At 57.0% G+C, this 16,412-nt stretch overlaps 1 protein-coding gene across 1 annotated transcript; it reads right to left on the reverse strand.

Moving 5' to 3' along the window:
- Window positions 1-4,309: 4,309 nt before the first annotated feature.
- Window positions 4,310-9,584, reverse strand: TENT5B (terminal nucleotidyltransferase 5B). The gene is made up of 2 exons (XM_031595037.2): window positions 9,189-9,584; window positions 4,310-6,673 (listed from the first exon to the last, which is right to left on the reverse strand). Exons 1-2 carry the CDS (start codon window positions 9,357-9,359, stop codon window positions 5,654-5,656), a joined length of 1,191 nt encoding a protein of 396 aa, XP_031450897.1. The 5' UTR covers window positions 9,360-9,584; the 3' UTR covers window positions 4,310-5,653.
- Window positions 9,585-16,412: the final 6,828 nt, after the last annotated feature.

The raw sequence follows: 16,412 nt of genomic DNA on the forward strand, positions 1-16,412 counted from the left end.
CCTGGATGCTGACATGGACAGGTTGCAGCCGCCCGTCCCGCTGTGGCAGAGGAGGGGCAGGGGAAGAAACTGGCTCGACTCGCTGTGCTGACGATGAAAAAGGGTGGCTGGTTACTAAATGGCACGTTAACATCACGTCCAGCCTGGAAGGAATGCACCCAGGATTCATTAGGGGAGCTGTCGTTAGGTGAGTCACGCCGCGGCCATGCGGATTTAGGCAGGATGGAGCTGTAATTGTGCAGGAGGGGAAGGGATGCTTGGTGTAATCGTTCTGGGTGCTGCAGGGAGAGGCAGGAGGGCCGTCGGGGTGTGAGGCAGCCACCCTTCATTAAAACAGCAGGCTGAAATGTAGGGCACACCGATGCCGTGGGGAGCGCTGCGTGTTGATGGCACTGGGAAGGCAGGGTGACACCGCTCCTGTCAGATGTAGGGGTTTGGGAGCAGTGAGATAAGCAGGGTAAACATTGCTGTGGTGGCAGCAAGGGGCAAGGATCAGCCAGCCTGGATGGGTGGGCAAAGATGTCCTCATCAGAGAGATGTCCCATCCACAGAGCAAAGGGAAATGTCACTCCCTGGGCAGGAAGGGGAGGTGGGGCGGCCCTTTGGCTCTGAGATTCTGGACAAAAAGATGTGAGCCCTAAAGGTGAGAGGGCACGCTGTGCTTTGTGTGGGGTGTTATCTGCCTCATCATCACCAGGCACAACTCCAGAACCACGCTCCCACCTAAAGACCCTCTGCTCTGCTGTGCACCACCCAGCAAACCTTCAGCACCTCCGGAGGATGCACCAGGTTTTCCAAGCGCAAAACCCTTTTTACTGCCAGAGTTGGACTCAGGGATCCATATGGGTCCTTCCTAACTTGGGATATTCTATGGTTCTACCGGGGACGGTTGGTCTGTGAGTGCACATGGGGAGCTGAGCTGGTGTGTGCAAGCAGCTCTGCACCTCTGACATCACCTCCGTGCGCTCAGGAGGGAAGGGGACACCTGCATTCCCAACTCTGAGCTGAGGTGCTCAGAAACCCCACCTGTGATCCTTCAGCTCCAGCAGGCAGCACTCAGGGCCGGCAGGTGAGACAGCAGAGCTGTGTGCTGCACGTTCCTCCCCACTCGTGGGCATTACCCTGTGCTCAGCCTGCCCAGCCCCAGCCCGTGCCACCCAGCTCAGCGCCGTCCCGGCCCCGCTGCCCTCCCGGTATGCACGTATCAATGAAGCATTTGTCTCGTGCTTGGCACCAGGCGTCAGAGCGCGAGGGTCCGTGCACTGGATCGCCTAAACACAGCTATAAATGGAAAGAGGAGCCGCACAGACAGGCTGTTCTCTCAGCCGGCATGAGCTCAAATAGCACAGTTAACACCCGCGCTGCCCGAGGACATGCAGGAGCTCCAAAATCTTGGAGATGGCCAAACTGCTGCCTAAACCCAGCCCAAACCCAGCCCGAACCCAGCCCAAACTCAGCACCAATTCATCCCCAGCCCATCCCCAACCCAGCCCAATCTCAGCCTGAATCCAATCCATCCCCAGCCCATCCCCAACCCAGCCCACTCCCAGCCCTGACCCAGCCCCAGACCAGCCCAAATTCAACCTAAACTCATCCCCAACCCAGCCCAAACCCAGCCCAAATTCAACCCAAACTCATCCCCAACCCAACCCAAACTCAGCTCAAATCCATCCACATCCCACCCCCATCCCAACCCCAACCCAACCCCAACCCGAACCCAGCCGCCAGCAGGCAGAGGGACGGTGCTCAGAGCAGAGCAGATTAAGGACAGCTGAAAGGTGGGAGCAAGATGCTTCTTGCACTCTGGAAACCTGAGACAAATTCCTCCCATTCCTCCAAGCCCCGGGCTTGGCCAGACCTGCTTCCAGGAAAAGGGCTGAGGCTGTGAGCACTGCGCTGTGCCTGGGGGGCTGAGCTGCCTGGTAGCAGCACCAGTTGCAGACCTGGGTTGGCAGCCCTGCCTGCAGCACAGGGGTTGGGATCTGATGATCCTTGAGGTCCCTTCCAACCCATGCAATTCTATGGTAGTGGGGCCACGAAGCTGCAGGGTGGCTTTAGGCACATAGAGGCACCACCGTGTGATGCTCTGCATGCAGATCTCAGCAAGCAATCCCTCCCCTGACCATGTCAGTCACTCAGAGCATCACAGCAAGGGTGCAAAAACAGGAGGAGAGCCAGGAGCTGTGCAAAGCAGGGAACCCCAGCAGCCAAACTACTCGGTGCTCCCATTTGTGGGAAGGAGGGAAGGGAAGAAAAGGGAAAGAAGAAGGGAAGGGAAAAGGGAAGGGAAGGGGAAGAAGAAGGGAAGGGAAGGAAAAAGGGAAGGGAAGGGGAAGGAAAGGGAGAGGGGGAAGGAAAGGGGGAGGTGGGAAGGAGGAAGGGAAGGGGGAAGGGAAGGGGGAAGGGCAAAGGGAAGGGGGAAGGGATAAGGGGGAAGGGAAGGGGGAAGGACACACAGCCAACCCTGGCTCAGGGGGTCACCCATCACTTCCAACCCCACTTGCTCCATCACCCCCTGCCCAAAGCAAAAAAAAAAAAAAAAAAAAAGAAGGCAGATACAAGCTGCAAAGGGCAATAAACAATTAAATAAATAAAGAGAGATGTGGTTTTATTGGACAATCAACAAAAGAGAGCCCCGAACGCGGGTTGGTAAACATTTCCTTTCTGCTCACAGCTAGTACTTTCCACTCGCGTCCTTTTGTGCCGCCTGATCCGCCCCAACAATGACAGCCGGTGCTGTCAGGGCTTTTGCTGCCACGCTCAGGGTCACAGCAGCAGCCGACAGACCTGGCAGATATTTTCAGGCCCAGCAAACGCTCGGGGAAAGGCAGCTCAGTGCCAACGAGGGGAAATCAGCTCACCCAGAGCAGCTCCCACCTGAGCGGCCGCTGGGGACGATCCCTGCTCCAACCCAGGGCTGATGTCAGAGAGAAGCTCACAGCCCCACGACTGCCAGAGTTTGGAGAAGCAGAGCCAGCAAGTCTGTCCCAAACAAGGACTGGCATGTTGTCAGCATGATTGTTGCGGTGGAACCAGAACTGCCTGTAGCTCTGCAAGGGGAAATGAAACTGCAGCTCCGGCTGGAGGGCAGCCAGGCAACGAGGAGCTCACACCCAGCTCCCAGCCACCACTAGGAACCTGGCTGGGCACAGGGCTTGGCTAGAAGAGGAGCCCCCCCACATCTTCCCAGACCCCCATCCCAAGGGGAAGCACCTTGCTGCAGGGTGCAGCACTACAGCAGAGGAGCAACGCGGTGTCGGTGACCACAAGCAGGGGATGCTACTCATGGGAAGGCAGGAGCAGCAGGGAGGGTCACCCAGCATCGTCCCATGGGACCCCAGATGGTGACCGAGGAGCAGGATGCTCATGGGACCACCAGGAACAGGACACCCATGGGACATCATTAAGAATAGGAAGCTCCCAGCTATGTGCCACCAGGCTTTGGGGCAGAGCAGAGGGAGAATCAGGAAGCCAGAGCTGCTCCACACCATCAATCTGTTCTGGTTCTTTCCAGTAAGGACAGCACCAATACCACCCCCCTGCCCTAATAGACAAGCAAATAAAAAAAAAAACCAACAGATTTGAATACACTGTATTTATTTTTAAACAGATTCTAAAGAATCTAGTGAATCTATGTCAAGCCCATCGCATGACAAGTGATACAGGTGTAGGAAAAAAAAAAACACTTAAAACAAAATCAAGTGCCATTTGAGCTACTGGAATCTTCCCAATGCCCCCTCACAGGAGGCAGCACAGTATCACTGCAAGGTCTAGAAAATTCAGATTCAACCCATTCAGAGTCCCACCACACGCACTCCACAAACCAAAAGTGCAATCTCAACGTAAGTCGAGCTGTCAGCTGTAGGGAAACACATCTGCAATAGGGAGGAGGGGGAAAAAAAACAAAATCTCAGTTTAGTGCATCTCTGTTTCTGTGGGTAGAGAGTAAGGAGCCTGTAAGAATGAAGAGAAGCATGCTACACGGCGTGGAGCTTGGAATGGGAGATGGTGGTCAGGATCTCGAAGCCACCCTTGGAACAGCTTTGCGTGGAGCAGAGCACCAGGCAGTTTGCAGGCTGCTGGTGAGCCGTGCCTGTGAAAGCAAAGCTGCCCCGTGGGAAAAGCCACAGTGACACCCGGAGCTGCTGTGGCATCACCAGTGCTTCCTCCATGGGGTTTCCTGGGCAGGAAGCAAAGCTGCACCAATGGGAAACTTGGTTAGTTGGTATTAAGTGCAAGGAGCCCCCAGCGGCATCCCCACCCCACATCACCCCTGCCCCCAAAGAAGGCAGCAATCTGGCTAGACACATTCCAAGTATCTAGACTTTATTTAGCAGGTCTGCCCGCCTGGTACAGTCGTCACAGGAACACAAATGAGTTAGTAGAGATACTGAGTCTGTTAGCCTCAGAGGGAGCACCCAGCTGCCTTCCCACCGCCCCATCCACGCACAGATGGCCTGAGATGATGCTCGGTGAGAAGGGGCAGCACAGGGAAAGGCTCTGCACACCCAGCAGAACCACCCCGGGGCCCTTAAGACACAACAGGGTTTGTTTGGAAGACAGAATTTCTCCTAACACCAACCACCCCTCACGTGGGACCCCAGCTTCCAGCTAGAGGATGAGTTCCAATGGTTCACACAGCTGGGATCACGGCAGCTGCTTCTGAACAGGACCTGCTCCAAAGTGGAGGAGGATCAGGGTGCTGGGAGAGGGCTGTGCATCCCCCCCCCCTCCCCAGGGACACGGCCCCCACCATGAGATAACAGCCTCCTGAATGCATTGTGCTTCAAGGACAAGCCTGCTCTTCCCACAGAGCCCCAAACGTGATGCCACGCTGCATGCCAAGAAAAGCAGCATTGCCAATTCCCCTAGAAAACACAGCACCCCGCACAGCCTGGGGCTCCCACACCGATCTGCATCATCCTCCATGGACAAATTCACCTTTAGGCACCACAGGATGGGGAGCTTCAGTCAACCCACGCACCCCCCCAGCAGCATCCTCCCCATTTCAGGCATTTACACGCAGTCAATCCAAGCCAGATCCCACTCTCCCTCCAGCAAGGCTACTAGAAATGATCTCATGACCCCCCCCCTCCCCCTCCCACCCATACAACAGAAACATTTTCCACGCAGGACATCCCCTCTTCGAGCTCTCGGGATGTCAACCCCTGCAAAAAATATATATCTATATATCAGGTTTACAGTACAGTTGTGTTTATGTTGTTACAGGCACTTAAACAGGATTCTTTGGTCCGTTCACAGGAAATTAGCCACTCTGGCTTCTCTCATCAGAAACCACAAGTCTGCACACACCCATAACACCCCCTGCACTAAAAAAAAAAAAAAAAGGAAAAAAAGATTCAGATCCATTTCAGGGCAGTGCAGATCTACCTCACCGGAACTCTACAATCTCCCCTCACACCCCCCCCTCACCCCCCCCATTGCCTACAATAAATCTTCCCATCTGAGCTCCTGCAGCACTGCACGGCCCATCACAGCCTGCAGGCCTGGCTCTGACCACCCCAGCAGCAACACACGCTGGGGGGGCAAGAGTGAAGTTTCCTTTCGTTGCAGTTCTAGGAAGGTCACCCCCACTCCTGGCTCCCCAAAACCAGGGAATACCTCGAGGGCAGCCCCTGAAGTTCATCCCAGCTCAGTTACAGGGCAGCCACGTGGGGTAGGATTGGTTGCAGGGCAGGAAGGGCTGCACGTGGGTCACGTAGTAGTTGACGTTGATCTCGCTGATGTAAGGGGCCGGCTGGTAATAGCAGGTGACATTTGTGACAGTGGGGAGGATGTTCTGCTCAGCCAGGACCCTCACGGCCAGCGTGGCAATGAGGTTCAGGGTCTGCCTCCTCTCGTGTCCCATGAGGCAGACCGTGCTCTCATTGACCACCCGGTGGAGGGTCATCAGATAGTCATAACGTTTGTCCTCCATGCCCACGAAGTGGCTCTGCAGGTAGCACTCCAGCTTCCTCTGCTGCTCGCCGATGTCAGAGAAGTCTATGAAAAACCTGGAGCACATGTAACGCTGCAGAGCCTTCATATCCACCTCGGATTTGGGTTTGAAGCCCCTCACCAGGAGGTTGCAGTACTTCAGGAGCCCCCCACCTCTGATCTCCTCCGGGTTCCGGGTGGCGATGACTCTGCTCCTCAGGTGCTCCATGGCCTCCTCAAAGTCCCCATACATGCTCTCCCCGGTGACCGTGGGGTGGAAGTTCTCAGCCATGGGGTTTTCCGAGCACTCCCCGAAGAGCAGAAGGGAATCCAGGATGATCTGAAAGGAATCCACGCTGAACTCAAACTGCCTCCTGAGAGAGTCCACGAATTTGAGCTCCACGTTCTTCCCACTGTTGTTGGACAGGGAGATGAGGCTCCAGCGGTCGGTTTCGTTGCACACCTTCACCAGCTTCTGCACATAGGCTTCCTTCAGGGTCATGGGGGTGATCTTGTCTTTGTTGACCCCTTCGGGGAGGAAGTCGAGGAGGCAATCCATCACCACATCCTTCACCTGCTGGAAGACGTCTTCCGTCTTCAGATCCACCCCGAAGATGAGGTCGAGGTCCTTGTAGCCCAGCCCGCTGTCCTGGTGCAGCACGTGGCTGGCTGCTGAGCCGTTCAGCCTCACGTTGTGCACCACGATCCCCTTCTTCTCCAGGCGACTGCGGACGACCTGAGGGATGGATGAGAAGAACGGAGGTGAGAAGCCAGCACCCGATCCCAGGGCAGCCCTCTGACAGCACTGGGATCCGCTCCCCACACTTATATGGGTCACCCCAGTGCAAGACAGCAAAATGAAGAGCTAATCCAGCAGAAATAGGTCACTTTGGGAGACCCACCCCAGCTGCTGGCACAGCTCTGGATGCCTCCCACACCGCGTCCTTACATCTGAGGGTCTCCCAGCACATCTGTGTGCCCTCCCCTCCCTGCTTATCCCAGCAGCTCCTGGGCAGCAGGCTCTGCTCTTTGGGGCTGCAGCCAGCCATCCCCAGGTTCCCCCCGGTGGCTCTGGGGTGGCTGCCGTCCCTGCTGATCTCATCAGAGCTGCTCACTCATTCCGGCCGTCCCCTTTTACCTGTCAAGATTAATTAGAGGCAAATCAAGATGCCAGAAGCACTCAAAAGCCTTGGCCAGGTGTATGCAAGTTCGTGTCCTAACTAGTAAGTGTATCCTAACAATTTCCAGTGTGTCAGAGCTTCGTGCTGAACTTAGCGTGCTATCAAGCACAGGAGGCAGCTTTCATCTGACGGGTGTTACTCCAGCAGTGTTAATGCTCAGCCCTGGCACACCCACCCGTACCTGCAGAGCTTTGTTCATTGAGTACGAGGCTGAATCATTTGCCTGATTACTTAACTGGAATCACCTTAAGACCATACAATAAACTGCCACGGACACAGCTTGTCATTTAACAGAGCTCACAGATCTCGGGAAGGCAGGATGAGCTGCTGCAGGAAGATGCAAACCTCACCCCCCTCCCATCCCTTTCATTTCTCCTTCCTGCAATTACAGAGCCCTGCAAACCTCCGCCTGCTCACCTGGTGCTGGATGTGAGGAGGCAGCTTGGAAGAACCCAACTTTGGGGTACAGACAGCAGTTACCCCAGCAGGGCACCCCATTCTCCCAGGGACACCCACATGTTGCAGCTCCATCCTTTGGTTTAGAAGCAGCACCGGGGTGAAGGACCACAGTGAGCCGCACTGACCCTGAGCTGCCCTTGCAGGGAGACACGTTTGGAAAAAATGCTCCTACAACTGCCCTAAAACTTGTTAAATCCCAAGCCCGGGAGGCCGCTCGGTGTCCTGATGCAGCTACAATGCTGGCATTTCCCCATTGCTCTCTGACATTAGGAACTGCTGCTCAGGCTGGAGATGTGCCCAGGCTCAATGCCAGCCCCACGGCGATGGTCACATGCTGGGCAACAGTTAACCAGGGAGCTGCTCGCCGTCGGAAGTCCCAAGTCCCCACCAGCATATGAACACATTTGTCCTCTAAAAGAGGAATTTACTCCTAAAAAAATCCAGGAGTGGTTTATCTGCAGAGCAGCTGTCAGAGAGCTGAACCCACACGAGCTCTCTGTTGCTGAGCCATGCACACTGCCAGCACTGCTGCTCTGTGGGGCTCGGTTTGAGGTGAGATGCAGATCACAGAGATACCAGAGCAGAGCTGGGGGAAGGTCTCGTTCCAATTTAACTTCCCAGACACAGCCCAAGGATGGCTGCTCAATCCTACACTGAACCTACAGAGCTTCAGCCCCATAACTGAGGGCTGACAGCTCTGCTAAGCATTGAGGGGGGAACAACCCCACCCTGACCCCAAAGCTTCAGTGCTCAGCAGATCCCCCCCCCCAAGGACAGGAGGCTGCAGTGGGGGCAGGAATGTGATTTTCCCCATAGGGGCAGATATTTGGAGGGTTACACAGCTGCTGACCTGCTTCCCAAACCCGCACCTCACCTCCACTGTGGTTGAGTTAATTGGTTCTGACAGGCAGCCAGCCCTACCCCAACCCTACCTGCTGTTCCCCACTGTCAACGAGTGCCTTTCTGGTTACTCCTCAGAATTACTCAGCCCCAAACACTGCGGGAAGGAGCTCGAGCAGCATCCCTTTGGGACACAGCTGCGGGGGGATGCTATATGAGGGGTGCTCCAGCTCTGCCCCAACCCCACAGCAGCTCCTTGGGCTGCACGCAACAGCTCAAAAACCCAAAGATATCGGGGAAAGAAGGAAACCAGCACAGAACCACAGCGGGGCAGCCGGGGGGAGGCATCCATCCGTCGGGCAGCCGAGCTCCGAACGCAGCAGCAGCCGCCGCTGTGCTGGGAGAGCCGGCCGGGGCTCGGCTTCGCGAATCTCCTTTGTAATTAGAAGCCAACATGCCCGATTTTACATTTGATGAGTCATTACCGAAGAACGAAGTTGCCTCCCAAACATGAATATGCATCAGCTTATTTGAACTACGCTGTCAGTTTAATATTAAACACGGTTATGACTTTATGGTTAAACCAACAGAACTCTGGAATCAGACCGAGAGCCCCGTGCGGACCGGGGGCAGCGCCACGTGCGGGGCACACAGAGGGGGGGGGAACCTCCGGGAGCGCAGTGCGGGGCTCCTCCCATCCCCCACCCCCCCTCCCATCCCCCGGGACCGCGGCAGAACCCCAAGAGCCCCCCGGTACCGCCCGGTTCTCACCTGCACGATGGTTCGGGGCCTCACGGACAGCGTCGGGAAGTTGCCGCGGCCGTGGATGGGGACGGTCTCGCCCAAGATCTGGTCCAATCGCTGCACCTGCTCCCATGTCAGCACGCTGAAGCGCTCCCCGGTGCGCTGCTCCGAGCAGCCCGCAGCCTCCGCCGCCAGCATCGCCCCGCCGGCAGCTCCCCCCGGAAGCGGTGCGGAAATCAGCCGGAAATACCGGGCTGGGAGGTGGTGGTGATGGGGGGGGGGGAAAAGAAGGAAAGTGAAGGGAAAAAAAAAAAAAACCCTAAGCCGGTGCCGAGCGGGGGGAGCTGCGGGCGGAGGCGGACCCCGGGGGGGTGCTGCAGGGAACCGTTCCGCGCCGCTGCGCTCCCGCCCGCCGCCGGCTGCGCTCAGCACTGCGCTCGCCCGCGCCCCGCCGCCGCTTTATATAGGCGCCCCGCCGCGCCCCCATTGGCCCGGCCCCGCCGCCAATCGCTGCCGGGTCTCACATCCCCTCCTGCGTTCTGATTGGTGCAGAGGGAAGGTCGGGGCTCGACGGAGCGCCAATCGGAAAGAGGAGAAAAAGAAAGAGGCGGGGTGAAGAGGGAGGGGGCGGGGCTCCGGCGGCTTGCCCCGCCCTCTGGCACGGCCTGCGGCGTGGAGGGATCCCGGCGGCTTAAAGGGACCGCGCCCGGGAGCGGCGGCTGTGGGGACACCCAGCCGTGACACCTGGGATACCGCGCTGATGTCCCGCTGGGGACACCCCACTCATGTCCCATTGATGCTCTGTTGACATTCCATTGACATCTGTTGATGTTCCATTGATACTGAATTGATGCCCCTTAACCACCCTGCTGGCATTCCATCCATACTCCTGTTGGCCCCATTGATGTGCTTTTGATGTTCCATTCACAACCCCGGGTGTCCCATCGATACCAAATTGGTGCCCCATTAACATCCCTTTCATGTCCCACTGGCATGCCATTCATGGCCCATTGATACCAAGTTGATGCCCCATTGATACCCTACCAGTGTCACATTGATACCTGCCTGACATCCCACTGATGCCCCATGGATGCCCCACTGATATTCCATACACCACCCATGGATGCCCAATTGATAACCAAATTGATTCCCCATTGGTTTCCCATCATGGAGCCCACAAGGTCATGTAGTGCTGCTGCACCCCGGGAGCCCAAACCCCAGTTCGTGTCCCATTGCTGTTTTCTCCTAAGGGATTCCCCAGCCCTGGGTTCTCTCTCAGAGCCCATCCCCACATCAGCACTCTGCTCTCCCATTGGACACTGGAGATCTCCCTGTGGGTACCAAGCTCTGCTGCTGCTGATGCCTGGTGTGCAGACGAGGCAGCTGCCAGCAGGGCGTCACCAAAGCAAGACACGGCCAGGGTGCCACGCGTGTGCCAGGGTGCTGCATGGTTCCTTGGAAAGCCACAAAGCCATTGTGCAAAAGGTGAAGAATAGGGCAGACGTTCAACTTGTGAGGCAGCCAGGACTGAGCTCGGTGTGCCCCATAATGCCCCGATGGGTGCCCACAGCTGCTGGGGGAACATGGGGTTGGGCTGGGTGTGCTGGGTGAGCCCTGAGGCAGGAGCACTGCGAGGCCACCAGGCAGGTGTAGGGTGTGGGGTGCAGGGAGTGAAAGCAATTTTCCATGGAACTCTGCAAATATTGCTGTTGCAAAACCCCTTTGGTGGCACCGACAGAAGAGCTTTATCAGGAAGTTTCCCAAGATGCTGATGGACGAGTCAAAGTGCTTAGGAAATCAGGAGAGCATCCCCTCCCTCCCTTATTTTCCACGTCCCATCTCCCATATCCTGTGTCCCAGTTCCCATGTCCCATGTTCCACATCTCGTGCCCCACACCCCACATTTCATTTCCCCTGTCCCATGTCCCCTGTTTTGAGCCCCCAGTGCCCGGTGTCTGGGCAGTGGCCCCTGTGATGCCATGGGCCCTGTGATGCCATGGGATGCACTGCAGTGCCCGACAGCAGTGAGCTGAGCACCCGCTCCTGGAGCCCAAACTGTGGCACTGTGGTGCCCTGGCAGAATCCCTTGGCACATGGCTCAGGAGTTGGGCACAGGGGACTGCAGGGAGCAGCACCCCATTGGGGGCTCTTTCCCAGCCCCTGTGGGATGCTCACCTGCAGAATTGGGTGCAGGGCTGGGGGGAACCGAGCCAGGCTGGGAGGGAACAGCCCAACCGAGGGGTCAGGAGAGGCTTTGGGGACACCCTGACTGCGTGGGACCGACTGCTGCCTGCCTGCCATTGCGCAGGTGAGCCGCCTCCCTGAGCAAGCAGCAGGGACCCAGCCCTGCTCCAGAGCCACCGACGTCACCAAACGTCACCGCAAGCAGCAGCAACGCTCCCTCGTGCGTGGCAGAAGTCCCCATGTGTGCACTGCCTGTCGCCTGGCACCCAGCCCCGTGGATGCCCTGCTGTCCCCATGCCACACACCAGCTGTCCCTGCGTGCACGGCGCTGACTCTGTGCATGCACACATCCCACCATCCCCATGCAGGTGCCAGCTGTTTCCAGGTGCTCACCTGTTGTCCCTACACAAACAGGTCACCGTCCCCACGCTGTCCCCATGCACATGCCTGCTGCCCCGTGCCTGCTGTGGATTTAGGAGGTGGGTCCCAGCTGTGTCTGCAACCTCCCTCGGCAAACACAGCTCCCCGCTGCCTCCTGCTTGCACCATTTGTGCAGTTGTGGCACTGCTGGAACCCTGCAGCTCCCAGAGCACTGCTTCGTCCTCAGGGGAGCTGTGAGGATGGGGAGGACAAGGTGAGGATGAGGAGGATGAAGTGGTGAGGAAGAAGAGGACAAAGTGAGGATGAGAAGAATGAGATGAGGATGAGGAGGACAAGGTGAGGATAAGGAGGAAGAAGTGAGGATGAGGAAGACAACGTAAAGATGAGGAGGATGAAGTAGGGATGAGGAGGATGAGGTGAAGATGAGGAGGATGAGGTGAAGATGAGGAAGAGGAGGTGAGGATGAAGAGGATGAGGTGGTGAAGATGAGGAAGACAAGGTGAGGATGAGGAGGTGATGAGGATGAGGAGGTGGTGAGGATGAGGAGGATGAAGTGAGGATGAGGCAGATGAGGTGGTGAGGATGAAGAGGACAAGGTGAGGATGAGAAGAATGAGATGAGGATGAGGAAGAGGAGGTGGTGAGGATGAGGAGGAAGTGAGGATGAGGAGGAAGAGGCGAGGAGGAGGAAGAGAAGGTAAGGGTGAGGAGAAGGGGAGGATGAGGAGGATGAGGTGGGGAGGATGAAAAGGACAAGGTGAGGATGAGGAGGGGGGAGGACGATGAGGAGGAAGGCCTTATCCCTCCTGGGAGCTGCAGCAGAGCACAGAGATGCCTGGCAACCTGAATAATGTGGGGCGGTGGGCACTGCCTGCTTGGGCTGTGGGGCAGAAGGAAGGGAGGAGGAGGGGTTGGTTGAGTTCAGGCTCATCCATCCCAAAAGCCAACAGGAGGAGGAGGTGGAGGTCTGGGCAGAGGGTTTTGGGCAGCGGGTGGGGAAACTGAGGCAGGGGATGCGGGCAGCACTGCCAGCATTTTCCTATTGCCCCCAACCCTTGGCTGAGTGACACCTGGGTGCCACCACTGCAGAGGATGTCCCCATACCAGCCAAGGCAAGGCTGAGTCCATCCTCACCCGGTGCAGGGGTCCCTGCGTGGCTCCCACAGCCCCTTTGGCTTCCGGAAATAACACTGATGGATGACGGCCGTGATGCCACCCCAGGGAGGTGTTGTGAGCCACCGAGGGCCACCTCCAAGGACCTGAGATGAAAGGCAGTGCAGGAGCACAGGTTGTTATTAGCACGGCTGACACAGAGCTGGGGAATGGCACCGTCACCTCCCCGGGCTGCACACAGCCCTGCAGCCCCAAGCACCCCCAGAGCCATGCCGGGAGCGCTGGCATCGAGCCCCATCCGGTGACAACGATGGTGTCACCACTCTGCCCCCCAAACCCCCGTGGTGACCCTGGATCTGCAGCGGGGGAACCCAAAACCACACGGTGTTCTCCCAGCAGCGCCCATAGCAACCCGTGAGCTGGTGATGTAGCACTGTTTGCTTGGCTTGATTTGGGATTTTAAAGAGTGACGGCCATCTGCAGGGCTGCTGTTAGTTGGAGACTGCTAGGAAACCCTGCCGGCCTTTCCCTTTGGGTTTTTTCAGGCTGTGAGTGCTGACTGAGTGTGGCTCCAGGTGGTGGCATGCACTGTCCTATTGCCATCCCATTGCCACCCCAGCACTGTCCCATCGTTGTCCCATTGCCATTACATTGCCATCTCATCACTGCCAATCGCCATCCCACTGCCATCCCATTGCTGTTTCAATGTCATCTCATCTCTGTCCCGTTGCTGTCTCACCACAATTCCATTACTGCCCCACCATCATCTTACCTCTGTCCCACTGCCACCCTATCACCATCCTATTACCATCCCACTGCTGCTCCATTGCCATCCCATCGCAGTCCAATTTCCATCTCATCACATCCCACTGCCATCCCATCACTGTTCCATTGCTATCCCACTCCGGCCCCATTGCTGTCCCATTGCCATCCCATTGCCACCCCATTGCTGCCCCTTTGCCACCCTACTGCCATCCCATTGCTGCCCTATTGCCATCCCCTTGTCATCCTATTGCTATCCCATCACTGCCATATTGCCATTCCATTGCTGCCTCATCGCCATCCCATTACTATCCCATTGCCACCCCATTGCTGTCCCACTGCCATCCCATTGCTGCCCCGTTGCCACCCTACTGCCATCCCACTGCTGCCCTATTGCCATCCCATCGCCATCCCATCACTATCCCATTGCCACCCCATTGCTGCCCCAGTGCCATCCCACTGCCATCTCATTGCTGCCCCATTGCCATCCCATCACTGTTCCCATTTCTGTCCCACTGCCATCCCATTGCTGCCCTATTGCCATCCCATCACTATCCCATTGCCACCCCATTGCTGCCCCATTGCTGTCCCATTGCCATCCCATTGCTGCCCCAGTGCCACCCCACTGCCATCCCATTGCTGCCCTATTGCCATCCCATTGCTGTCCCCATTTCTGTCCCACTGCCATCCCATTGCTGCCCTATTGCCATCCCATCACTATCCCATTGCCATCCCATTGCTGCCCCATTGCTGTCCCACTACCATCCCATTGCTGCCCTACTGCCATCCCATCACTATCCCATTGCCATCCCATTGCTGCCCCATTGCTGTCCCATTGCCATCCCATTGCTGCCCTACTGCCATCCCATCACTATCCCATTGCCATCCCATTGCCATCCCATTGCTGCCCTATTGCCATCCCATTGCTGCCCTACTGCCATCCCATCACTATCCCATTGCCATCCCATTGCTGCCCCATTGCTGTCCCACTGCCATCCCATTGCTGCCCCAGTGCCACCCCACTACCATCCCATTGCTGCCCTATTGCCATCCCATCACTATCCCATTGCCATCCCATTGCTGCCCCATTGCTGCCCCATCTCTGTCCTCGCCTTGGTGCTGGCAGAATGGCTGCACTGGGTGGAAGCACAGGGGACATGGGGACATGGCATGGCAGTAAGGGTACAAGGGACACGGGGACGCATCCTGGGCTCCATCCACCCCATGGCCTCGTGCACTTTGGCGGTTGCTCAGCAGTGCCAGCCCATCCCTGGAGGGATCGTTAGTCCTCCCTCATTAGAAGAAGTTACTCACCCCGTAAGACAGACACAAGAATATCCTGGAAATGCCTCCGTTTGGAGACTTGTGGTGTTCAGGTGATGACTGAAGCCGTGAGGGTGGCTGCACGTGATGCTGCCCTGCACGTGGATGCTCGTCTCACCACCCAGGGCCGTCCCACCCCGTGCTGGGGGTCGGTGCTGCCAGGCTGGGCTGGCACTTCTGGGATCCCCGAGCACCCACAGCACCCAAAACCACACAGCTACGGGATGCACAGGGGGCTGAACCCATCCTGAGGGCATGGGGTGGGGGGGGGGGAGAACCTGGAGCTTCAGGTATGTGAAGCAGATGAGCAACGCCAGCCATTATGAGCTTATGGGATGGCAAACGTGTGAGTCACGGCCTCGTTTGAATCACAGCTTTAATTTGCAGCTCTGGTGCTGGCTGCTTTGAAGAGAGGGGCTCTGCTTCTTCCCTGCGGGTGGGAGGGTGTGTGCACCCTGCAGGCTGTGAGCTTTGGGTTCAGGGCTGGTGCAGCCCCAAGAGCTGTGGGGGATGGAGAAATCATCCCTGATGTCCAGCCAGGTGAAGGGCGTTTGTTGTGAGCTCACCTTTGGCTCACAGCACCAGGGGGGGAACAGAGGATCCTCATGCCTTCCCCTGCATGATGGCCATGCTGGTGTCCCTATAGCTGTGATGGGATCCCCATTGTTGTGTTGGTGTTCCTATGGCCATGCTGGTGTCCCCATGGCAATTCTGGTGTCCCCATAGCTGTACTGGTATCCCCGTGGCCGTGCTGGTGTTCCTATAGCTATGCTGGTGTCCCTATAGCTGTGTTGGTGTCCCCATGGCTGTGCTGGTGTTCCTATGGCCATGGTGGTGTCCCCATAGCTGGTGTCCCCATGGTTGTGCTGGGATCCCCATAGCCATACTGGTGTCCCCTTGGCAATGCTGGTGTCCCCAAAGCCATACTGCTGTCCCCATACCCATCCTGGTGTCCCCATAGCCGTGCTGGTGTCCCCATGGCAATGTTGGTGTCCCCATAGATGTGCTGGTGTCCCCATACCCATCCTGGTGTCACCATAGCAATACTGGTGTCCCCATGGCAATGTTGGTGTCCCCATAGATGTGCTGGTGTCCCCATAGCCGTGCTGGCTTCCCATCCTCATGGCCTGGAGCATTTCCCCCCCACTCCTGCACGAAGCACAGCTCAGGCAGGGACCAGCCTGACCGGGTGGGTGACACATCCCCAGCACAATGCCACACACTTCCCTCTCCCAGTTATTAAAAAAATAAAAAAAAGGAGCAATATTGGCAATAGAAATGACACCCCCCCCCCCTCCACCTGCTGTCATCTCCTGCACCCAGAGCAGGGCAGCAATCTGGGACCAGGTTTGGGATGCGAGTACCAACAATGCAACCCTTGAGACACAGTGGGAGTCCGGGCAAGAAATCCACCCAAACGACACGACAAATTAACATTAATTTATTAGAATAGTCATGAAAAAAAAAAAAAAAAAAAAAGAATCTCTTT

The sequence above is a fragment of the Phasianus colchicus genome, chromosome 24, assembly GCF_987193195.1.
Source record: "Phasianus colchicus chromosome 24, bPhaCol1.hap1.1, whole genome shotgun sequence".
Classification (NCBI taxonomy): Eukaryota; Metazoa; Chordata; class Aves; order Galliformes; family Phasianidae; genus Phasianus; species Phasianus colchicus.